At 44.9% G+C, this 26,586-nt stretch overlaps 1 protein-coding gene across 4 annotated transcripts in view; it reads right to left on the reverse strand.

The window, feature by feature from the left end:
• Window positions 1-26,586, reverse strand: part of ralgps2 (Ral GEF with PH domain and SH3 binding motif 2) — a 436,511-nt gene that overhangs the window by 54,122 nt on the left and 355,803 nt on the right. For all 4 annotated transcript variants that reach the window (XM_072573456.1, XM_072573458.1, XM_072573455.1 and 1 more), the window contains 4 exons: window positions 22,924-23,061; window positions 21,884-21,974; window positions 2,876-2,943; window positions 3-144 (listed from right to left, as the gene is read on the reverse strand). In XM_072573456.1, the coding sequence (XP_072429557.1) occupies window positions 3-144; window positions 2,876-2,943; window positions 21,884-21,974; window positions 22,924-23,061 (439 nt within the window). The remainder of the gene's footprint in view (window positions 1-2; window positions 145-2,875; window positions 2,944-21,883; window positions 21,975-22,923; window positions 23,062-26,586) is intronic.

A 26,586-nucleotide genomic window follows, 5' to 3' on the forward strand; every position in this document is an offset into this window, starting at 1 on the left:
ACTTGTATCCTAGACTGTGGGACTTCCTATGTCCATGAGTTAGTAGATGCCTGGAAGAAGGTGGAGTTGGTGGTACATTTGTTAGGGCTGCCTCTGCTGCCATGTATCGTCGGCTACTCTGTGGGGATGGTGCTGCATCAGATCCTGAGGTTTTAAAAACACATATAAATCATGCAATGGCATTAAGTGACCTTCATTTTTAATAATTAGAGCTGAAAACAATAACCAACAGATATTCCTCACAAAGAACATTAACAGATATAATTGTTCAAGAAGGAATTGATACCAAAAATGAAGTGATCTACAAATAATGGTGTAAATAAAACAAAGATATAATTTAACATTTTAGAACCAGGATAAACATGGCTTGGTGCAAGTTTTCACAATGGATGCAAGAAATAATATTAAACTCGAAGGGAAGATTATGGCTTAGTGGTCATGTCATTAAATTAGTATAATAAATGGCGTGCTAACGCTGTGGGGACAGGGGTTTAATTCCCACTATGGCAGCTGATGAAATTTGAATTAAATTAATAAATCTGGAATTAAAAAGAGTTAATGACTGTAAAACTATTTTACAACATTGGCTGGCACACTGTACTATGTCTAATTCTGCGCACTCAATTATGGGAGGGATATTAAGGCAATGTAAGGAGTATGGTGAAGATTCACAAAAATGAAAATTTATAGGAACACATATAAGAAAAAGTACTTGTTCTAAGGTTAAAGGGGGAAAACCAAGATTAAGAAAGACTCATATGAATAGTAGCAAGAGGGAATAGATTCAGATACAGAGGAATGAAGGGCAAACTTAAGTGCATGTAAATATCCGAGTGTTTTACCATAAGTGGCAATTAAGGCAGACACTACAAGACATTTTAAAGTGGAAGTACAAATAAGGTATGGGAAAAGACTGAAAATAGGATTAAAACCAACCATGCTTGTTTTAGGAACCAGCACAAGCATAGTGGGCAAATGATTTTCTCCATGCTGTAATTTCTGCATTACTGAGGTACTGGTGTGGAAGAGGAAACTGTTAACTTTGTGTCAACTTTGGATGTGTCATTCAGTGATTAAAACCACGAGATGAAAGACAAATCTGCTTTGAGAGCATTTGATATGGAAATATTACTTGTCATTTTCAGTAGTACAATAATTCAGAAGTCAAAACACCGAAGAATGCAGAATATCAATCATATAGACAGCCATACCTATATTTTTGTTATACTGATATCATTAGCATAAAAGAAATACTGTCTTTTTCTGTTTTACTACAATATGGCCATCATTAAAATAGGAGTCTACAGCAACAAGGAACATATTTTGGATATTCAATCATGATTTTTATTTCATTATGAGAAACAGAAGTAATCCATGCGATTACCTTTCAAATTGTGCTAGGGAATCCATTTACCCCTTGGTGAGGACAGTGCTACATCTCTGGTATGGAAACTAGTTCCTGATGGTTCTTGATCCAATTTAATAATTTACTAAAATATTTTATGCAATTATTTGCGCCAGGTTTTTTCTTCATGGCTTCCCTTTTACTATGTTATTACACAATCACCAGTTAACTACATTACAATCCCACTTGATTTAACCTAAGTAAAATATTTAGGTTCAATAAACATCAATTCACCAGAATCTGATGCCAAAGCAAAGGGTGAGACTCATGCCATTCACATCACCACTGAAATACACTGAATGGGATGAATTACTTAATTTCCAGATCGATGTTAACTAAACTTGCCACAGGAAATAGCAGCATATAAATAGAAAAAAAGCAGCTCACAAGACAACCTTTCAAGCTCAATCTCCTGTTCTCATGGTTTTTCTTCTATCTGAACTTCACTTTCCTGCCGAATCCATATGTTGTTCTTTAATGTCAAAAAAAATCCAGTGATCACCTTAGAATTCCTGCAAGTGAGTTCCCACCTTCCCTACCACACAACTAGCCCTTGATAGCCCCTTGACTTTCAGTGGACAGACCTCTAGGACTGATCATGGCTCAAACCCAAGCGAATGAATAGATCCTTGTAATCTGTGCAGCTCCCTGACTGAATTACTACAACTCTCAAATGCTTTTCAAATACAATAAGTCAACATTATGATTCTAGAATGAAACACGACAGAAAAGATATGAAGATTAGTCAGTATGCATGGTATGATCATCCTGTCATAAGTACAATCGAATGAATGACAAAACAAACAAGAAAAAAGTTAGCATCTATTGCTAAAGCAATTTAGAAATGGCTTGAAGAAATACCTACTTTAAGCAAATTACCATTAATGGCCATTATTGCAAAATTTGTTGATTCACAGTATCAAAGATTCTTACCTTGGAAATCTTTTTCTTATAACTAAGAGACATTGAAGAACTCACTCAGTATTAGGCCTGCAAAATTTCCCTCTCAAGTCTTTAAATGTAAAATACATTCTAGAATCTCTGTACTGTTATGATGCAGAAAGTGGATATTTTGTCCATTGTGCCTGCACCTATGTGCCTAATGACCCAAGGGAAAAGTCAAAGTTAAATTCCGGCACCAAGAAGCTTCCTGTTTCTCAGGGGCTGGTAACTTAGGTTTGCTTCCCAGGTTTAGATACTGACTCAAAATGTTGGGAATCACAAATGTTAACATTTCATGAAACTACCTTAGAAAAACTTAAGATAATTGCAAATCCAAATTGGGGCCTTACACCACATAGGGTGTTTTCAGTAATAATTATACTGTATTTACACATTTTATAAAGCAGATGACATTTGGTCTTATGCAGGTACAATGCTGTAAGCAGCCTTGAACACTGATATTAACTATCTACTCTTACAGTCCTTTTCAGACTAGATACAAGCATAAATTATTTGGTGCTCTTTTACCTGCGAGATCTTCCCTTGAGGCAGTGGACTGTGGTGTGCTGGTGCCAGGCTCAATTCTTAGTGACAGTCTGTAAGAAAAATGATGGCTAAGTTATTTGAGAAAGAAAATGGAGGCAAGGTTTCACAGGTGCAGCTTCTACCTTTTACCAACTAGGATCTGATGCTGTACTCTTGGTTGCCAGTGGACAAACTCATAATTCAACAGATTTGTGGTACTTGTATTATATCTTTGCAATTACAATGAACAATAGCATAAACATACAGATGAAAATCGATATATTGATTTTGAACTTTTTTTTATTGTCAAGCGTGTCAAATGATTCACATTACTTAAAGACACTTATTTCTGTTACACTACAAAACTTTAGCATGCAATAAATTTAGCTAAGAGCAAAGAAAGTGATTATAACCAAGAAAGGCAAAACAAGATTTGAACATACTACTGTAATGAACAGATTCCAACACGAGTCTTGCCAAGCCCACTTCTTTTATAGCAGAGATGAAAGGAAGACTTGCAGCTCATCGCTCTTCTGGCTTTAATCAAGTTCTCAACAGAAATACTTTTACATTGCCAACTGGCATTTTACTTCTCATAAACTTTGGAATAGTATGCTCAGACTTGGTCAAGTCAAAAAAAATGCAAAGGGTCAGTCATTCAAAAAATCTGACGATGTCAAAATTCCAAAGCATCCACCAATAAAGAATGGTTACAATGTGAGGAAGTGTCCTTGGCTTGTCATTTGAAAGCTTTTACAAAAATATTTTATAAATATTCTTCATCGAAAAGGGAGGATACATAGAAGTAGGAATAGGCTATTTAGCCCATTGAGATTATGGCTGATTAGCTTCCACAATACCACTTTCCTGCAATGTCTCTCAGAATCACAGACAACAAGAATCAGCTATCCTGTATCACGAATTGGATAACCTTTATTACGGCACATACTCACATGTCATACTTTAGTACCTTTAATGTCTAGAAATCAATAATGTTTTTCAAATATATACAGTGATTTGGCCTCCACCGCCTTCTGTGGTAAAAAATTCCACAGGTTCACAGATCAGAAATTTCTCCTCATCTCAGAGACAAATGGTCTAACCTGTATTGAGACTGCAACCCCTTGTTCTAGATCCCAAGACAGAGGGAACATAATCCTTCATCCAGTCTATCCAGCTTTGTCAGAGTTTTATATGTTTAAATAAAATCCCCTCTGATTCTTCTAAACATCTGTGAATAAGGCCAAATTGACTAATTTCTCCTCACATAACAAAGCTGTGATCACAAGATAAGCCTGGTGAATCTTTACTGACTCTCTCTATGGCAAATTTATTAATCCTTAGATAGGGAGACCAGAAATATGCACAACATTCCAGGTTCAGTAAAACTAAGTCTCTATATAACTGCAGCAAGACATTTTACCCCTGTACTCAAAATCCTTTGCAATGAAGGCCAACAAACCATTCTAACATACCACTGCCTATCTAATTGCTTGCTGCAACTTCATGCGTGTCTCTAATTTTTTCCTTAATCATTAATGGGATGAGGGCATCACTGGCTAGGCTAGCATTTGTTGCCTAACTCTAATTGCCCAAAGGACAGTTAAGAGTGAATCACATTGCTGTGGGTCTGGAGTCACACACAGACCAGACCAGGTAAGGATGGCAGTTTCCTACCTGACAGGACATTAGTGAACGAGATGGTTTTTCCGACAATCAATAATGGATTCATGGTCATAAGTAAGTTCTTATATTGAATTCAAATTCCACAATCTCGTCATGGCGAGATTCGAACCCAGGTCTCCAGTTTAGGTCTTCACTTAGCTTGTCCAAATTCCTTTCAAGCTCCTCACAATGTATATTGCAGCCAATTTTGTGTTATTAGCAGACTTGTAAAAGTTACATTAGGTCTCCACATCGAAAAGATTTATACAGATTACAAATAATTGTGGCTCAAGCACTAATCCTTGCAGTAACTCACTAGTCACAATCTGCCATCCTGAGAATTATCCTTTCCATCGTCTCTGTTTTCTACGATACTGAATCTATGTCAGACATTACCTTCAATTCCAAGCCCTATAATCAGTTTAGAACTCTTCTGTGTGGTGCATTATCAAAAGCCTGTTGAAAATCCAAATGCTCAAAATCCACTTGTTCCCCTTTATAACATCGTCAAAAAACTTAAATAGGATTGAGGAGATGAAGGCCATTTTACTGACTGAACTTTACTTACATTTATGACTGGACTTTCCCATGTCAATTTAAATAAATCCCAAAATCAGATTAGCAAACAGATCATACAATGTAAATTCTAAATTAATGCTTTTTTTGGCATTAGCTTGACATGCTTAAAGCATCTGTCACTTACTTGCCACTTCAACACACCACCTGGTTCCATGGACAACATCTCTGTCTCAGGCTGCTGTAGTTCTCCAGCAAAACACAGCACAAGCTGGAAGAACAGCAACTAATTTTCCACTTGGAAGCTCTACAGCCTTCAATATCGAGTTCAACTATTTTAGGGTGTGAGGTACCTTATCCCATGTCCTTACGCCAAGCCCCACACTCCAGGTCTTGTAATCACATGATCTGCTATTATACACTACCATTGTTAGCCAAAAATCATCTCCATTTTCCTAGGCTGACCGTGCAATTTGTCTGTGCAATTGTTCTTCTCTCTCTGAGTTCTACCTGCTCTTCCTCCTTGCACCCTCTACCTACCCTACCTTCTGCATTAAAAAACATTTTCCTAGCTACCATCAGTTCTGAAGCGTCACTGGACCCAAAACATTAACTCTGATTTTTCTCCAAGGATGCTGCCAGACCTGCTGACATTTTCCAGCAATTTTGATTTGTGTTCTTGATTTCCAGCAATTTCTGTTTGTGTTCCTGATTGCCAGCATCCACAGTTCTTTAGTTTTTTTTATTATGCATGTAAAATCAAAGCCTAAGAGTCTGAGACAAGCTATATGAGTATTCATCCCTTCGAAGCATTCCCTGTCTGATGCAGATCACATATTTTCCAGTTGTAGGGTGTTATCCTGCCTAACAGTTTAGAGCACCTCGATACAGATTACCGCAGCTGAATTTTCAGAGATCTTCAAGTGGATGGGAGCATGAATGAAATTCACTCATTAAAATTCAAAAAGGCTCCCAGTACAAACTATGAGAAGAGTCATATTGGAATTGAAACATGAATTGTTTCTTTTTCAATAGATGCTGTCAGACTCGAGTTTCTCTAGAATTTTGAGGCATTCAAGAGGGCATTGGATGATTGGTTGGACAAAAATACTGTGCAGCAGTATATAGAAAAAGCAGAAAACTGGCACTAGATAATGATGTCCATTTACCGGGCTGATGCAGGCATGATGGGCCAACTGACTTCTTTCTGCGCCGTAACCTGATGATTTTCAGCCCCTTATTTCTCATTTACATTCTATCCCTTGTTCATCAACTGTTAATGCATGTCAGTACCTCTGCCCTCCCACCAGCCTATCCCATCACTATTAATCAAAACCCTTCAAATGCTTACCTTCAGAAAACACAGTTCTTCAAGTTTCCAAGTTCAAGTTATTGGTTAACATCATGTAGAAATGGTTCAGGATACTGTTTACCTCAAATATTCCTCAGCTGGAGAGGACAAATGAAAGAAATGAGATTAAGTCCTCACTGCTTCCTTACCTCTCCACTCACACCTGGCAGGGGAGAAAACATCATCATTGCAGTGCCGCTCCCAGGTGTGTAGTTCCAAAGGAAGAGTTTTTTTTGCTCGAGTGCTGCAGGTTCAACGCTGCGGGTGTGTGCTGGCGGGGGAGAAACCACGGGGATCGTGTTGCGAATTGTCGGAGCTGCTAGAGACCATCGCTGAATCGTGATTGGACGTTGGAGGATCGTTTGGTTGTGCTGACCTGCTCTTGGTGTATCTTTATGCTGGCTTCCGCCTAACGCCAATTCAGGTACCAGCCAACCTCAGAGCTATGGCCTCAGCAGCCGCTCGCAGCCCAGGCCAGGGCATTCGCAACACAGTCAGGGTGACTGTGAAGAAGGTAGAGGAGCACACACCAGTCGATCAGACGGTGTTCGTGAAGAAGATTTTGCTGGAGTGCTGCGGGTTTGAAGCAGCGGACGTGTACTGGCCTTTTGGCTCGGAATATGTGTCGTTCCTGAGGACCAGAGGAAGAGATTCTGCTCGAGTGTTGGAGGTTCAACGCAGCAGAAGCGTGCTGGCGGGGGAAGTACTGCGGGGGTCGTGTTGTGAGTCGTCAGAGCTGCTGGAGACCATCGCTGGATCGTGATTGGACGTTGGAGGATCGTTTGGTTGTGCTGACCTGCTCTTGGTGGATCTTCATGCTGGCTTCGGCCTAACGCCAATTCAGGGACCAGCCAACCTCTGAGCTATGGCCTCAGCAGCCACTCGCCGCCCGGGCCAGGGCATTCGGAACACAGTCAGGGTGACTGTGAAGAAGGTGGAGGAGCACACACCGGTGGATCGGACAGTGTTTGTGAAGAAAGTTCTGCTGGAGTGTTGCGGCTTTGCAGCCGCAGACGTGTACTGCCTGCAGGATTTCCCTGGGGTAGGCTACTTCGATGTGACCTTCAGAAGCGTGAAGCAGTGCGAACAGCTCCTGAAGGTCTTCAAGGAGAAGGAAGGGGAGCCGCTGTTTTCCATCTTGTCGGCGACCCCATTGTGTGTGCTTCCTGCACAGAGGAATCGGGTTGTTACAATCCATATGTACAACCCCTACGTTCCAGCGGCTGATGTCCTGACCTTCCTGGGAAGGTACGTCCAAGTTGAGGGAGAAGCCACTGATGTGATCGACCCCTTTGGGATCTGGACCAGTAAGAGGCAGGTCAAGGTAACTCTGAGGGCCGATGACAGTGGGAACATCCTCCACCCACCCTCGAGCTTTGCAATCGGAGGGAGCAGAGGCTACCTGACATATGCAGGGCAGCCGAAAGTGTGCCGAACCTGCGGGAAGTCGGGACACGTGGCGGTGGATTGCAAAGTGACCATCTGCAGGAACTGCAAACAGGAGGGTCACTTGAGTAAGGACTGTCGGGAGGAAAAGAGCTGCAACCTGTGCGGGGAGGCGGGCCACATGTACAAGGCCTGCCCAAGACGAGGAGCCGCCACCTACGCACAGATGGCCGGAGGTGGCAACACGAGCCGCGGACCGACAAAGTCCAGCGAGGTACCGCGAATCAGCAAAGGAACGGTGCCTGGAGGCACCCAGAAGGAAGGGAAAGGTGTAGAGGAGCAGGCGGCAGACAGCGGGGAGATGCAGCAGCCGACCCAAGCTCCTGCAAGACAGACGGAGGAAATGGAAGAGGAGGGATCAAAGGAGGCAGAGCAGTGGATTATCGTTAAAAACAGAAAAAGGAAACCTCTCGAGGGCCCCAAAGCCACCAAGCGAAGGGGGAAGAGACACCTCCAAGAGGAGGATACAGGCAGCTCCTCCGAGGGTGAGGACCGGCGCAAGAAGAGTCACCTCCGGAGGAAGAGGCAGAGCGCCGTGGGGAGAAAGGAGGGCAACACCGCCCAAGAAGGAAAAGACGATCCCTCTGAGGGGGTGGGTGAAGGCCTCCCCCTACCCGGTGAGAACCAAGGGGTACCCACCGGCCCACAGCTCCAGGTAACTGGGAGCAGCGTCCCAGTGACAGCCCTGCTGTCAGATGGAGAACGGGGCGATGAGGACCCTGGGTCTGACACGATGACACCAGAGCGGGGAAATGACTCCAGCGTGGAGCCGGACAACTACCTCAGCCCTGGGAAGGTCCAGCAGTTTGCTGTCACCACGGGGATGCACGCAGCTACCCCACTGGAGCAAGACCAGAAGAAAATGAACACTGGTAACCCCGTAAACTGTTAAAATGGGGTTTAAAATTGCCAGCATAAATGTGCGTAGCATTAAAGCAGCTACGCGATGTGTTTCAACGCTGGCCTTCCTGGCCAACGTCAAAGCCGATATCCTGTTTCTGCAGGAGTGTGGGATACCGCACCTCAGCAGTTACAGGAGATGGTCGAGCTTGTGGGCCCACGGGCCGTCAGTGTGGTCGGGGGGCAACGATAGCCGCGCCTCCGGCCTGGGTATCCTGTTGAGGGGAGGCAACTTCACCATCTCCGAGGTTAAGGAGGTGGTGGGCGGGCGCCTCCTCGTCGTGGACGTCAAATACAGAAACGCTCCCGTGAGACTAATCAACGTGTACGCCCCAGTGGGTAAGAGTGAACGGTTGGCCGTCCTGCAACAGCTTCCACTGCTGCTGGCTACGTCCAGGCCGGTCATTCTGGCCGGAGACTTCAACTGCATCATTGATGCAGATGGACGATCCGGCGGGGGGGACAGTAAACCGGACGCTACGTCCAGGGCCCTGATGGAAACGGTCAAAGACGCCAAGCTGCACGACGTCTTCAGCGCCCCTGCAGATGGAGCGCAGCGTAGATACACCTGGTCACGGGCAGACGGGTCTATCCGCTCAAGGATAGATTACCTGTTTGTGTCCCGAACGCTCTCGGTCAGATCCACCGACGTCAAGCCGGTGTTCTTCTCTGACCACTGCCTCCTGCTGGCCGACTGTCACCTACAGGACGAACAGCGGGCGGGCAAGGGAACGTGGAAACTGAACACTAAGCTGTTGACCCCGGGAAACATCGAAGAGCTCAAGAGGGATTACGCAGGTTGGAGAACCGTGAAGCCCCTCTTTGAGTCTCCAGCGGACTGGTGGGAAACGGTAAAAGGGAACATCAAGAGGTTCTTTATCCTCAAAGGTGTCCAGGAGGCGAGAGAGAGGCGGGGAAAACTGTCCCAGCTCCAGGAAAGTATGCAGAACCTGCTCCTGCTGCAGACGATGGGGGTCGATGTCACGGAGGACCTCAAGGAGGTGAAGGGCCAGCAAGCCTCGTTCTTTGCCTCGGAGGCCTCCAGGATAATCTTCCGGTCCAGGGTCCGCTCGGTGGAGCAGGATGAGACATGCTCACGTTTCTTCTTCCAGAAGGTGCACAAAGAGAGCTCCGTGCTCAGCAGCCTGAAGAAAGAAGATGGCTCGGTAATGTCATCTCAGGCTGACGTCATGAGGATCAGCAAATCCTTCTACGCCAGCCTGTATGACTCGATGCCAACCGACAGCGCGGCCTCCCAGTTGTTCCTGTCCTCTATCACGGAGGTCCTAGATGACGGTACACGAGAGAGACTGGACCAGCCGCTATCTCTGGATGAACTGACCAAGGCCCTCGAGTCCTTCGAAAAGAATAAAACTCCCGGAAGCGACAGCTTACCGGTCGAGGTTTATTCCGCTCTTTGGGACTTGATCGGCCAGGACCTACTGGAGGTGTATGTCAGTATGCTTCGGGCAGGTACCATGAGTGAATCCATGAGGAAAGGCATCATCACCCTCGTCTACAAGCGGAAGGGGGAGAGGGAGGAAATTAGAAATTGGAGACCGATCTCACTGTTAAATGCAGACTACAAAATCTTGTCAAAGGTCATCGCCAACCGGGTCAGGTCTGCTCTGGGATCGGTGATCCACCCGGACCAAACCTGTGCTGTACCGGGCAGGAAGATCTCTGAGAGTGTCGCACTCCTCAGGGATACGATCGCCTACGTGCAGGACAGGGGGGTGGACACCTGCCTCATCAGCCTGGACCAGGAGAAAGCCTTTGACAGGATATCGCATACATATATGAGGGATGTCCTCTCCAAAATGGGCTTTGGGGAGGGAATCGGAAATTGGATCAGACTGCTCTATACCAACATTGTCAGTGCAGTCTCAATCAATGGGTGGGAATCAGATAGCTTCCCTGTAAGATCTGGAGTCAGGCAGGGATGCCCCCTCTCACCCGCCTTGTTTGTGTGTTGCATAGAGCCATTCGCCGAATCCATCAGGAAGGATGCGAGCCTGAGAGGGGTGACTATTCCTGGCAGCGGGGGCCTGCAGGTTAAGGCCTCCCTGTACATGGATGACGTCGCTGTTTTCTGCTCGGATCCGCTGTCCGTGCACAGACTCGTGTGCATCTGCGACCAGTTCGAACGGGCCTCGGGGGCCAAGGTAAACCGAGGCAAGAGCGAGGCCATGCTCTTCGGGAACTGGGCCGACCAATCCTCTATCCCCGTCACCGTCAGGACTGACCACCTGAAGGTGCTGGGTATTTGGTTCGGGGGGGCTGGGGCGTGCGCCAAGACCTGGGAGGAGCGGATCAGGAAGATGAGACAGAAACTAGGCAGATGGGGGCAACGGTCGCTCTCCATCGCGGGAAAAAGCCTGGTCATCAGGTGTGAGGTACTCTCAGTATTGCTATATGTGGCACAGGTCTGGCCTATCCCCAGGACCTGTGCCGCCGCAGTCACCCGGGCCATCTTCCAATTCATTTGGAGATCAAAGATGGACCGGGTCCGAAGAGACTCTATGTACAAAGACCGGTGCAATGGGGGAAAAAACACGCCCAATGCCACCCTCACCCTGATGGCCACCTTTGTGTGTGGCTGCATCAAGCTGTGCGTGGATCCCCGGTACGCAAACACCAAGTGTCACTATGTACTGAGGTTCTACCTGTCCCCGGTGTTGCGAAGGATGGGCCTGGCCTCGCTGCCGCGGAACGCTCCGAGTAGTTGGACCGTTCCGTATCACCTGTCCTTCGTGGAGAAATTTATGAGGAAAAACACCTTTGACCACAAGTCCATCAGGAAGTGGTCAGCACGTAGCGTCCTTGAGACCCTTCGGGAAAAGGAGAGGGCGGATCCTGTCGAGCGGTTCCCTGAGCAGACTGTCAAAGCCATTTGGCAGAATGCCTCATCGCCAGAACTTTCCAACAAGCACCAAGACGTGGCTTGGCTGGTGGTGAGAAGCGCTCTGCCCGTGAGATCCTTTATGCACGCCCGAACTCTCTGCCGCACCGCACGCTGCCCTCGAAGTGGCTGCGGGGGGGACGAGACTGTCACACACCTCCTTCTGGAATGTGCCTATGCAGAGGAAGTCTGGAGAGGAATGCAGTGGTGCTTGTCGAGGTTCGTCCCGAGCAGCGCCGTGACGCGGGACTCCGTGCTCTACGGCCTGTTCCCCGGGACTCACACCGAGACGAACATTAACTGCGCCTGGAGGATCATCAACTCGGTGAAGGACGCTCTCTGGGCGGTCCGAAACCTGTTGATCTTCCAGCTGAAGGAGTTGACCCCGACCGAGTGTTGCAGACTGGCACATTCCAAGGTCCAAGACTACGTGCTGAGGGACGCGCTGAAGCTTGGGGCAGCTGCCGCCAAGGCGCGGTGGGGAAAGACCACCGTGTAAGATCGGCCTGCCTAAAAGAAGAACAGGGGGCCCATGCGGACGTTTTTTTGGGCTCTGCTGATGCCTCAGCCAAATAGATGTATATGTACAAGATTGAAAAATGCACAGGATTGTAAAGGACAAGGATAAATTCGAATCTGTGTTTGTAAATATGGACATATGTATGGCATGATCAAATGCACAGACGATCAAATCATTTTACGAATAAAGTATATTTTTGAAATTTAAAAAAAAGCGGACGTGTACTGCCTGCAGGATTTCCAGTAGATGTCGTGACCTTCCTGACAAGACACGTCTGGGTCGAGGGAGAGAGTACCGATGTGGTCGATCCTTTCGGGATCTGGACCAGCAAACGACAAGTCAGGATAACCCTGAGGGTCGATGCCAATGGGAACATCCTCCACCCACCCTCCAGCTTTGCCATCGGAGGAAGCAGAGGTTACCTGATGTACGCAGGGCAGCCGAAAGTGTGCCGAACCTGTGGGAGGTCAGGCCATATGGCGGCGGATTGTAAGGTGGCCGTCTGCTGAAACTGCAAGTAGGAAGGCCACCCGACCAAGGAATGTAAGGAGGCCAAGAAATGTAATCTGTGCGGAGAGGCAGGCCACATGTACAAGGCCTGCCCAAGACGAGGGGCTGCCACCTACGCACAGATGGCCGGAGGTGGTAACACGAGTCATGGACCACTTAAGACCAGCAAGGTACCACAAAACAGCACGGGAACGGTGTCTGGAGGCACCCAGAAGGAAGGGCAGGCTGTGGCGGAGCAGACTACAAACAGCGGGGAGATGCAGCAGCCGATCCAAGCTCCTTCAAGACAGATGGAGGAAATGGAAGAGGAGGGAACAAAGGAGGCAGAGGATTGGATTACTGTCAAAAGCAGGAAGAGGAAACCTCACCAGGCCCCCAAAGCTACCTTGCAGAGAGAAGCGACACCTACATGATGAGAATACAGGCAGCTCTTCATATGGGGAAGACGGGCGCAAGGAGGGTCATCACCAGAGGAAGAGACACAGCGCCGCGAGGAAAAAAAAGAGGGCAGCACCGCCCAAGCAGGAAAAGACGATCCCTCTGAGGGGATGGGTAAAGGCCTCCCCCCACCTGGTGAGAACCAAGACGTACCCACCGGCCCACAGCTCCAGGTAACTGGGAGCAGCGGTCCTGTGACAACCCCGCCGTCAGATGGAGGACTGGACTGTGCGGACCCTGAGCCCGACCCGAAGACACCAGAGCGGGGAAATTGCCCCAGCGTGGAGCCGGACAGCTATCTCAGCCCTGGGAGGGTCCAGCAGTTTGCCATCACCACGGGGATGCACACAGCTACCCCAGAGAGGCAAGACCAGCAGCAAATGGACACTGGTAACTTCGTAAACTGTTAAAAAGGGGGATAAGAATTGCCAGCATCAATGTGCGTAGCATCAAATCGGCTACGCGATGTGTTTCTACCATGGCCTTCCTGGCCAATGTTAAAGCTGACGTCCTGTTTCTGCAGGAGTGTGGGATACCGCACCTCAGCAGCTACAGGAGATGGTCGAGCTTGTGGGCCCATGGACTGTCAGTTTGGTCGGGGGGCAACGATAGCCGCGCCTCTGGCCTGGGTATCCTGTTGCGAGGAGGCAACTTCACCATCTCCGAGGCTAAGGAGGTGGCGGGCGGGCGCCTCCTCGTCACCGACGTCATGTACAGGAATGCTCCCCGAGACTGATTAATGTGTACGCCCCAGTTGGTAAGAGTGAACGGTTGGCCGTCCTGCAGCAGCTTCCACTGTTGCTGGCTACGTCCAGGCCGGTCATTCTGGCCGGAGACTCAACTGTATCATTGATGCAGATGGACGATCCGGTGGGAGGGACAGTAAACTGGACGCTACGTCCAGAGCCCTGATGGACACGGTAAAAGATGCCAAGCTACAAAATGTCTTCAGCACCCCTGCAGATGGAGCGCAGCGTAGATACACCTGGTCACGGGCAGACGGGTCTATCCGCTCAAGGATAGATTACCTGTTTGCGTCCCGAGCGCTCTCGGTCAGATCCACCGACGTCAAGCCGGTGTTCTTCTCTGACCACTGCCTCCTGCTGGCCGACTGTCACCTACAGGACGAGCAGCGGGCTGGTAAGAGAACGTGGAAGCTGAACACAAAGCTGTTGACTCTGGAAAACATTGAGGAGCTCAAGAGGGACTACGCAGGTTGGCGAACAGTGAAGCCCCTCTTTGAGTCCCCAGCGGACTGGTGGGAAACAGTAAAAGGGAACATCAAGAGGTTCTTTATCCTCAAAGGTGTTCAGGAGGCGAGAGAGAGGGGGGAAAACTGTCCCAGCTCCAGCTGCAGACGATGGGGGTGGATGTCACGGAGGACCTCAAGGAGGTGAAGGGCCAGCAAGCCTCGGTCTTTGCCTCGGAGGCCTCCAAGATAATCTTCCGGTCCAGGGTCCGCTCGGTGGAGCAGGACAAGACATGCTCATGTTTCTTCTTCCAGGAAGTGCACAAAGAGAGCTGCGTGCTCAGCAGCCTGAAGGAAGAAGATGGCTCAATAACGTCATCTCAGGCTGATGTCATGAGGATCAGTAAATCTTTCTATGCCAGCCTGTATGATGCGAAGCCAACCAACAGCACGGCCTCCCAGTTGTTCCTGTCCTATCACGGAGGTCTTAGATGACAGAACACGAGAGAGGCTGGACCAGCCGCTATCTCTGGACAGGCTGACTAAGGCCCTCGAGTCCTTCGAAAAGAAAAAAAACGCCCGGAAGCGATAGCTTACCGGTCGAGCTCAATTTCGCTCTGTGGGACTTGATTGGCCAGGACCTGCTGGAGGTGTATGTCAGTATGCTTCGGGCAGGTACCATGAGTGAATCCATGAGGAAAGGCATCATTACCCTCATCTACACACGGAAGGGGGAGAGGGAGGAACTCAAAAATTGGAGACCAATCTCACTGTTGAATGCGGATTACAAAATTCTGTCAAAGGTTATCGCCAACTGTATCAGGTCTGCTCTGGGGTCGGTGATTCACCCTGACCAAACCTGTGCTGTACCAGGCAGGAAAATCACCGAGAGGCTCGCACTCCTCAGGGATATGATCGCCCACGTGCAGGACAGAGGGTTGGACACCTGCCTGATCAGCCTGGACCAGGAGAAAGCCTTTGACAGGATATCATACAGGTATATGAGAGATGTTCTCTCCAAAATGGGCTTTTGGATCAGACTGCTCTACATCAACATTGTCAGTGCAGTCTCAATCAATGGGTGGGAATCAGATAGCTTCCCAGTCAGATCTGGAGTAAGGCAGGGCTGCCCTCTCTCTTCTGCCTTGTTTGTGTGTATGCATAGAGCCATTCGCCGAATCCATCAGGAAGGATGCGAGCCTGAGAGGGGTGACTATTCCTGGCAGCGGGGGCCTGCAGGTTAAGGCCTCCCTGTACATGGATGACGTTGCCGTTTTCTGCTCAGATTCGCTGTCCGATCGCAGACTCGTGTGCATATGTGACCAGTTCGAATGGGCCTCGGGGGCCAAGGTAAACCGAGGCAAGAGCGAGGCCATGCTCTTTGGGAACTGGGCCGACCAATCCTCGATCCCCTTCACTGTCAGGACCGACCACCTGAAGGTGCTGGGTATTTGGTTGGGGGGGGGGGGGGGGGGGGGGGCACGGGGCTGGGGCGTGCGCCAAGTCTTGGGGGGGGGCGTATCAGCAAAGTGAGGCAGAAACTGGGCAGATGGAAGCTACAGTCGCTCTCCATCGCGGGAAAAAACCTGGTCATCAGGTGTGAGGCACTGTCATTGCTGTTATACGTGGCACGGGTCTAGCCTGTTCCCAGAACCTGTACCAGTCACCCAGGCCATCTTCCAATTTATATGGAGGTCAAAGATGGACCAGGTCCAAAGGGACTCACTGTACAAAGATCTGGGCAACAGGGGAAAAAATACACCAAATGCCACCCTCACCCTGATGGCCACCTTTGTGTGTGACTGCATCAAGCTGTGCATGGATCCCCGGTATGCAAACACCAAGTGTCACTACGTACTGAGGTTCTACCTGTTCCCGGTGTTGTGAAGGATGGCCTGGCCTCGCTGCCGCGGAACGCTCCGAGTAGTTGGATCGTTCCGTATCACCTGTCCTTCGTGGAGAAGTTTATGAAGAATAACACCTTTGACCACAAGTCCATCAGGAAGTGGTCAGCACATAGTGTCCTTGAGACCCTTTGGGAAAAGGAGAGGGCGGATCCTATTGAGCGGTTGCCTGAGCAGACTGTCAAAGCCATTTGGCAGAATGCCTCATCGCCAGAACTTTCTAACAAGCACCAAGACTTGGCTTGGCTGGTGGTGAGAAGGGCTCTGCCTGTGAGATCCTTTATGCACGCTCGGACTCTCAGCTGCACTGCACGCTGCCCTCGAAGTGGCTGCAGGGGGAACGAGAGTGTCACACACCTCCTTTGGAAATGTGCCTACGCTGAAGAAGTCTGGAGAGGAATGCAGTGGTGTTTGTCGAGATTCATCCCGAGCAGCACCGTGAAGCGGGACTCCATGCTCTACGGCCTGTTCGCCGGGATGCACACTGAGACGAACATCAACTGTGCCTGGAGGATCATCAACTCGGTGAAGGATGCTCTCTGGGCGGTCCAAAACCTGTTGATCTTCCAGATGAAGGAGTTGACCCTGACTGAGTGTTGCAGACTGGCACATTCCAAGGTCCAGGACTACGTGTTGAGGGACACACTGAAGCTTGGGGAAGCTGCCGCCAAGGCACAATGGGGAAAGACCGCGCCTGCCTGCCTAAAAAAGAACAGAAGACCCACGCAGTCATTTGGGCTCTGCTGATGCCTCAGCTAAAAATGTAATCGTACACCTGTAAATAGGAATGATTACTCTGTTTCGGGATGCAAAGAAATGGAATGTTTACATATGTATGGCATGTCCAATTGTACAGATCATCAAAGTATTTTATGAATAAAGTATATTTTTGAAATAAAAAAAAACTCTCCACTCATAGCAGGTTTTCAGACAATGAATGGATGCAGGCACAGCCACAAGTTTTGACAAATGAATAACCTGCAATCTTTCAGTGATACAAGAGAGCTGACCATTCCAGTTAGGGAACAGAAGGCTCCCACTGACTTCACAACTACATGCAATACTGCCACTACCTGGAAGTCAGTCAATCATTCCTCAGTACTTGTCAACAGTTTACTCTTTAAAATATCATTAAGTGTGAAGCATTATAAATATAAAATGAATGGAATTTCAACTTACTGTGGTTGTAATGCGATCATATTGGTGTATAGTGTGCATTTGGATTAGCACAATACAAAGCTGTGATTAACGGAAGCCTCAATTATCATATCACTGAGACATTTCATTGCTCAGACAGAAGATGGAAATTGAAGTTAGCAAGGAGAATTATGGCTGACATCAAGTATGAAATATCGGGGCATGACTTACCATCAATATTTTCTGAAGTTCAATCTTACGGTCATTGGAACATGAAATTTACTTTTTTAGATTTCAGTTCCCAAGAAGAGTCATATCAAATTCAGAATGTTAACTTTGTTTCTCTCTCCACAGATGCTACCAAGTTTGTCCAGCATTTTCTGTTTTTCACTTGTGGGCACAGGCTTTTTTTTAACCAAGAAGCAAGGTATGCCTCTTCACTAAGCTTCCAACTAGAAGCAAGAGTAATCAAGTGCAAGCTATTCTTAGAGCTAGAGGCTCAATAACTGAACACTGAGGAAAATCTAAACATTGGAATTAACAGCAAAAATACATTACACAGCCCGCCCAAGCTGCTCTAGCATTCAATAAAAATGTTTGATCTTCTTGTGTTTTGAATTCCACATTTCTATCTAACTTCCAATAACCTTTGATTTTTTTGCCTAACTAGAATCTATCTACCTCTGCCCTACCTCCACTATGTTGAGCTGGGAAGATCCAAAGTTTGCAACTGTCAGAGAAAAACAAATTCTCATCTCTGATATAATTTTTAAACACAGTCTCCTAGCTCTGGATCTGTGCTCAAGAGTGAATACCCTTTCCACGCCCACGTCCACGTCAAAACTGCTGAGGATCTCATATACATAAATTAAGTTACAATTCACTTTTAAACTCCCTCCTCATAAGACAAAATGCTCATTCCTGGTATCAATGTAGTAAACCTCCTCAGGACTACCTCTAATGCATTTACATCCTCCCTCAAATGAGATCAAAACTGCACACACTATTTGAAATGTGATCTCACCACTATATTTGAGGCATAACATCGTCTCATAATAAAGGATAATATTCTGTTTTCCCTCTGAATTACTTGCTGTGCCTGCATATTAACTTTGTATGACTCATGCAACAGAACAACTAGATCTCTGCACCTTGAATTTTACAGTCATTCTCCACTTAGGTAAGTAATATGCTGCTTTGGTATTTTTATGGTCAAAGTGAACAATTCACAATTTCCTACAGAAAACTTCATCTGCAAGATTTCTGCCCACTCGCACAACCTACCGACATTGGACAGTAACTACCGCACTTCCTCTTCATAGTATACTTTCCTATATGTTCTCATCTAAATTTAGCTATCATGTAAACTTAACACCATGCCTTTGCTCCCCTCATCTGCTTCCTTGTTCTTCTGGATGGTGGCAGTTGTGGGTTTGGAAAGTGTTGCCTTAGAATCTTTGCTGAATTTCTGCAGTTCAACTTGTTGATGGTACACATTGTTGTCACTGACCATCAGTAGCAGAGAGGATGGATGTGATGCGAATCAAGCAATCTGCTTTGACTGGATGGTGTCGAGCATCTTGAGTAATACTTGATCCACTCATCAAGGCATGTGGGGATTATTCCATCACACTCCTGATTTGTGTAGATGGTGGATAGACTTTAGGGAGTCAGGAGTGATTCATTTGTTGTAGTATGCCTAGCCCCTGACCTGCTCTTGCAGCCACTGCATTTATATGGCTTTTTGTTTCAGATTTCATATGGCTAGTCCTATTTTCTATGTTACTATGCATGATAATTTTGCGGGAAGATTCCATGGCATTTGAATTGTGTGAGATAGATAAAATGAAACTGAATTTACAATGGAAGTCAGGTTTCTAGGGCCTTTCTATATGTAGAATTAGATACTAAGAATAAGTATGATGTGATTTTGGATAAATAGCTTTATTTGTACACTGGTAACAACATTTATCAGCCTGATTCTCACAGAAAGATGATTTTGCATCCAGGGAAGAAACAGACCAGGGAAGCAATTTAATTGGATAGTTAATCTGATTGTGCACTCAGACTATACAGACTATATAGACAATAGGTGCAGGAGTAGGCCATTCTGCCCTTCGAGCCGGCACCCTGTTTGCTATGATGCACTGGAGTGGGCTACTATGATTAAATATCTTCCAGGTCAGGAAGTCTTGGGTAAAAATAAAACATTGAATAAATTACAATCAGGAAAATGCACACTCAAATATCAAGCCTTTGGTGATGCACAAAACATAAAGGTTGTCTTTTTAGCAATGCTTCACATACCAATATTCTGAATAGCTTTTTGAGAATGTCAGAGTTTATCACATTCTTAGTGTGAAAGAATAATTGTAGTCCACTTGCCAGGGAGGCCAGGAAAATAAAAAGAGTAGTTAAAAGTACCTTAGCTGCTGAGGTATTGGCGCTACTAAAAGCTATAGATTCAGCGGCGTATTCCTCCAATATTCTGAAGGAAGTCTGACAATAAAGGCAGTCTGAGAAAAGTTTGTAAGGAGAATGTTGTGTGGATAATTGTTCTCTTTGAGACATTGTACACTGAGCAACAAGAGTGCTGCTCAGCAAAGACTAAGGATTGACCTTGCTAGCATACAGACAATGTTGGAAAGAAAAGGGACTTCCAAACAAAGTGGGTCGAAACAAGGTGCGCCAGTTGTCAGATATTTCACAAAACAGTTGTTTGCTCCAAAATGTTATGGGAGACCCTCAAAGAAGGAAACTACTAGTATGAGGAGTTACAAAGGAATGAAAAATTAATATATAATCAACACATCACTTAGGAAGCTTTATGATTAAACCAGCTGCAATTTATTTTGTTAAACGGGGAAATATGGAATATTGATTTTTATTATATTCAAAATGAAAAACTAATGTTGTTACTGACTGGTTGCATCATAAAGGTAAGATGTGGAAAGATATTTTATAAGCATTCATTTGTTTTGTTGCAAGATTGATTAAATAAAACTTTTAGTGGAAATGAAAAGAGAAGAATCTATTAATATAGCTAGTGGTAAAGCAAGTGATTCCGTTTAATTACAATAATACGCTCTATGACTGAGTAGGGAATTCTTGTTGTGCAGTGGCAATGTCACTAGACTAGTAATCCTAAAAAAACAAATTAAAGCTCTGGGGACATGGGTTCAAATCCCACCATGGCAAATGGTGAAGTTCAAATTCAATTCACAAATAAAATCTATTGGTGCAGTGACAGTACCCCTACCTCTGAAAGATGAGACCCACCTCAAGTCCCACCTGCTCTAGAGATGTGTCATTACATGCCTGGCATGAGTAATTGATAAATCTTTTCCATAAGGAAAGGTAGCTTGGTTTCTCTATCATTGATTGACTTGGATCCAGATTGATAGTAACAACCTAATTTCAGTGTAGGACGAAAGATTCAGACTATACATTCTACCTAGAAACCTTGCCAACCACAAAAGCATCCATAATGTGCAATATGAGGACACAACACACAATGGAACTCCGTAAAGGAGAGAAAATAAAAGACAATGAAGGGAACTGTACAGCTATATAACACACAGCACTCCAAATTTGCCTGAAATATATTACATTCAAAGGTGACCTTGGAGAATAAAATTGGAGGAGGTAATCATGCAAAATCAGCAATGCTGCAGTTGACTAAAAAAAAATGCATAAGATACCAAAAACACTTACAAGTCAAGAAAGTCCAAGTGAAAAGTCAGAATCTTAGAAAGGTCATTCTATCATATAGATATTTAGACTCTGTATTTCCTAAGCTCTTAAACAGAGTTCTACTTTTGGTAAAAACAGTTTGTGTAAATCCTCTGTGTACATGCATTTTTACTCATGCAATATTATCTAGCAGAAATCTTCTAATATAATTTTAACGTCAAACATGCTAATGATTAAGTAACCAGGATGTCGAACATGCGACCATGAGCCATTGCAAAGTCTAGTTGGCAGCTTATATTGCAGAGGAGTTGCAGCTGTGTTTTCCTGCAATTCTGTATGCTGAATCTTTATAATGGATCCATCTTCTGTCATATATCTTCAAATAAACAGAACCTATGATTTGTTTATCAGTACTGTGTGAGATTACTAAATTTGTGTTAAGCAAACACAAAAACACAGTTTTCAAAGCTACTGTAGTCTAGGTGTCTTTTCTCTGCAGGATGGACATATTTACTAATTCGGAAAATTAATGTGCTTTAGAAAGCTGTGAAGCTTGACAACGGGGACAGGATAAATGGACTTACGTACATTAACAGGATATATGTATACTAGATAATGCTGGCTTCTTTAGTTGGATTTAACACTTCATTGTTCAGTTTTGAGCTTAACAGGAATTTGAATATTCAAGATCATTATGAAATTTTAGAGTGGGCTCAGGAAGGTTTATTTTAAATGGAAGAACTTTGTTTTAAAATAACTATTTAATCATATTTAACACAAAAAGCACCATGGAATTGTATTACAAATTTATAGAAAAAGCTCAGATGCAAAGAAACCTACTTGTAATTGTCATCTTCAACAAATTTCTGAAGTTCTTCAATGTATCTCACCGAGTTCAAATACTTCTGAACATGAGGCAGCAGAGGAATATCTAAAGAAAATAAATGCACCTGTAAGACTGCGTATATTTTTACTTGGAAGTATAAACTGGAAATAAATGCAAATTTGAACTGTTTTGTTGCATAGAATGAAACTTTATTTGTTACAGCTTGAAAAAAGTGGAACAGTATAGTAATTTATTGGTTATACAAAGACAGATTTCTTAATATCAGGATTTCGATTTTTTTTGTGAGACATTCCAGCACCAGGTGTCTTTGGAAACAAAATATTACCTAACAGAGTTGAGATTGGTTGTCACCGACAGAGGAGAGAGAATAGTTGAGACACAGATTTCAAAAAGGACCTATATGCAAGCCAGATCCTTCTCTCTCTCCCACATTAATTGGAAAAGGGATACAACTCAAAAGACTTCGCAAAAAGAATAAAAACTTTGAATTCATGCCAAAACTGAAGTCCAGCTGACTGAATACCACATTTAAGATTGCTGCAATTGACAATAATGTGATGTCATCACCAAAACAAAAAATAAATTGTGAGAAAGTCACTTCATTTCCACTTTTGGTTGGAAACAGGATCCATAGATTTTGTGCCTTTCTGTCTATATTTTCCATCTCTAAAAAGCCTATTTGTTTCATGTCTGTCTGTTCTTTATGTGAATATATGTTTACATTTAAGTGGAGTATAGTTCAAATTTGAATATTAGTAATTAATAATTTGATTTTGCCACATGCTAGAGGATAAATTCATTTTAATAAATAAGTTTAATAAATTCCTTTATCTTAAATTGGGGTCAAAGTAAGACATTAGCCATCCTAGAGATTAAAATTACTCCTATTTCACACTTGTGACAACTTGTGGAAGAGTGTGGCTTATTTTCCACCATATGATTTCCACCAGGGTCATGGTGTACCATGAAGGGAATAATCAAGCTGTATCTAGTTCAGGGAATTAAAATCAAAAAATATGCCCAAGTAACTTACCATAATCACAGCTCTGCTGAAGATCTGAAATGATTCTCAAAATATTGTTCATTAGGTTTGATCTTTGCTCACTCTCAATGATACTGTGTGTGGATGGGTACGCTGAATCAATGTACGTCAAGTCAGACAGGTAAATGCCTAAAAACATAAAAGGTAAAAGAAAAGTGTGATGGACTAAAAATTCTGAAAGCCTGAAGAAGTTAAATATTGAAAAATCAAAGAATTGATTCACACACCAGTTAAAATGTTACATTTCAAAGCAGACTTATGAAGGTCACTATTGAGAAACTGCACTATTTAAGAATTGCAAGAATTCTTTACTATCTATTTTGAAACATACAAATGCTCACAATATAATAATAGAATCCCTACAGTGCAGACAGATGCCATTTGGCCCATCTAATCTTCACTGACCCTCCAAAGAGCATCCAACCCAAACCAACCATATCCACCAAATCCACCTAATCTACACATCCCTAAAACCTTTAGGGGAATTCAGCATGGTCTATCCATCTAACCTGCACATCTTTGGACCATGGGAGGTCATTTTGATCAGGCCCAGCAGTCAGCTAGACAGCGCCTATTGCTGCTGCCTGTGCTGAAATGGTACAGTCTGAAAGCCAGCAATTCTCAAAGTGGATTTTTGAAAGCCATTTATGATCATCGCCACTGAAAATCTACAGGCTCCCACCAACCGTGCTACAGCCATAGGTGGAATTCTTTATTAGAAGCTGTCAGGTAAACAAATCACTCAAAACATAGGCAGTAATGGAATTCAGATGGAAGATTAATTAATTACTTATAGTAAGTGTTCATAGTTTTATACAGCACAGGAAAGGTCCTTTTGAGTTTACACAAACAAAATAAACTACTCTAAATCTACACTACTCCCATTTTCCAGCACTGGTCCACAGCCTTGAATATTATGACATTAAAAGTATTCATCAAGTACTTTTTTAAAGATTGCAGGGTTGACTGCCTCAACTATACTCCCAGACAGTGCATTCCAGATTCCTACCATTGTCTGGGTGAACATGTATTTTCTTCAAGTTCCCTCTAAACCCCTGCCTTTCATTTTAAAATTATGCTTCCTTATTATTGAGCCTTCAACTGAACTGGTGAGTGGTGTTTCCACATGTGACAATTGTATCCAAGTTGATGATCTGGCATGTCTTGAGGAGGTTGCCGTGACAGGGTTGTATGGTGTTGTGGTCAATGTTGTCCTGAAAGCTGGGTAATTTGTTGCAAATGATTCTGTTTAAGGTTTAGCAGTTGTTTGAAAGCAAAAACTGAGTCTGATGGTGGGCTGAAACTTGTTGATACTGTTGTGTAGTCATTTCAGCAATTTCTCGCCATGAGTTCAAAGGAAGAAAATGTCAACATATCTGGTGTATAGCATAGGCTGGAGAGCCTGTGCAGCAAGATGTCTTGCTCGAACTTATACAAGAAAACAACAGAAGCTTACCCAGCTGCTCTTTATAACTAAAATGCTCCATCTCAGGCAATATCGTATTGAATCACTTCTGGACTCCCTCCAGTGCAATCACATCCTAACTATATTGTGGTGACTAGAGCTGCAGACAGTACTGCAACTGTGGCATAACCACAGTTTTGTATAATTCCAACATAACTCCCTTCTCTTCTAAGCTATGCCAGAGAAAAGGTAATTTTTTGGCTGAGGTCTTAAGACACCTTGGGAGTTGTCAGACAAACGCAGAGGGGTCAGGGATAGCGTAGGGAATTTGTGCGAGGAGTCTGAACAGATAGGGGAAGCTGCAAATGAGTTTTTTGCTGTGGTTTTCACTAAGGAAAGGGACCTTGTTATGAACGAGAACTTTGAGGAGCTGGGAAATAGGCTTAAATAGATTATGATTGATGAAGTTGATGTGCTGGAAATGTTGGCAAACATCAAGATTGGCAAGTCCCCAGGGCCAGACCAGATTAATCCTAGGTTGCTCCGGGAAGTGAGAAAGGAGGTTGCTAAGCCACGTGCGAAGACTTTTGATTCCTCATTCTCCACGGGAGTTGTACCGGAGAATTGGAGGGAGGTGAATGTTGTTCTTCTTTTCAACAAGGGGAATAGGGAAATCCCTGGCAATTACAGACAGTCTTACGCCTGTGTCAGCAAGGTTTTGGAAAGTTTTCCGAGGGATAGGATTTATGACTATTTGGAAAAGCATAGCGTGATTAAAGGTAGTCAGCATGGCTTTGTGAGGGGCAGGTCATGCCTCACAAATCTTATTGAGTTCTTTCAGGAGGTAATGAGACAGGTTGACGAAGGTCGAGCAGTGTTTGTGGTGTCTATAGATTTCAGCAAGGCATTTGATAAGGTTCCCAATGGTAGGCTCGTGCATAAAGTCAGGAGGTATGAGATACAGGGAGATTTGGCTGACTGGATTCAAAATTAGTTGGTTGACAGAAGGCAGAGAGTGGTTGTAGATGGAAAGTATTCAGCCTGGAGGTCAGTGGTGACTGGTGTCCCGCAGGGCTCTGTTCTCGAGCCTGTGCTCTTTGTAGTTTTTATAAATGACTTGGATGAGGAAATTGAGGGGTGGGTTAATAAATTTGCTGATGATATAAAGGTTGGAGGTACCGTTGACAGTATCGAGGGCTACCGCAGGGTGCAGCATGATATAGAAAGGATACAGAATTGGGCTGAGAAATGGCAGATGGAGTTCAACCTGGATAAATGCAAAGTGATGCATTGATTGAACTGAAATGCTGAATATAGGATTAAAGACAGGATTCTTGGCAGTGTGGAGGAACCAAGTGGATAGGGTTGTTAAGAAAGCATATGGTGTTTTGACTTTAATTAACAGGGGGATCGAGTTTAAGAGCCGCAAGGTTTGCTGCAGCTCTACAAAACCCTGGTGAGACCACACTTGGAATATTGTGCCCAGTTCTGGTTACCCTGTTACAGGAAAGATATGAAGGCTTTGGAGAGGGTGCAAAGGTTTACCAGGATGTTGCCTGAACTGAAAGGCTTGTCTTATGAAGAGAGGTTAACTAAGCTCAGACTTTTCTCTCTGGACAGGAGGAAGAGAGGTGACCTGATCGAGATATACAAGGTAATGAGAGGCATGGATAGAGTCGATAGCCAGAGAGTTTTCCTCAGGGCAGGATTGCCTGCCACGAGGGGGCATAGTTTTAAGGCATTAGGAGGAAGGTATAGAGGAGACGTCAGAGGTAGGTTCTTTACGCAGAGAGTTGTGAATGCATGGAATGTGTTGCCTTAGTGGTGGTAGAAGTAGAGTCATTAGGGACTTTTAAGCGACTGTTGGACATGCACATGGAGAACAGTGGACTGAGGGGTGCATAGGTTAGGTTATTTTATTTTAGATTAAGAATAATCCTTGGCACAACATCGTGGACCAAAGGGTCTGTTCTGTGCTGTACTTTTCTCTGTTCTAACTCAAACAGATACCTTTTTATTGTTGTAATTGCACCAGCCTCCACCACTTCCCCTGGCACCTCATTCTAGACACGTCTCATCCTCTGCATGAAAAAGTTGCCCATAGGTACCTTTTAAATCTTTCTCCTTTCACACTAAACCTATGCCCTCCAGTTTTGGACTCCCTTTATATTCAGGAAAAGAGCTTGGCTATTCACCCTATCTCAGTCAGTCAGGATTTTATAAATCTCAGCCTCCGACACTCCAGGGAA

This window comes from Chiloscyllium punctatum, chromosome 7 (assembly GCF_047496795.1).
Source record: "Chiloscyllium punctatum isolate Juve2018m chromosome 7, sChiPun1.3, whole genome shotgun sequence".
NCBI classification, from domain to species: Eukaryota; Metazoa; Chordata; class Chondrichthyes; order Orectolobiformes; family Hemiscylliidae; genus Chiloscyllium; species Chiloscyllium punctatum.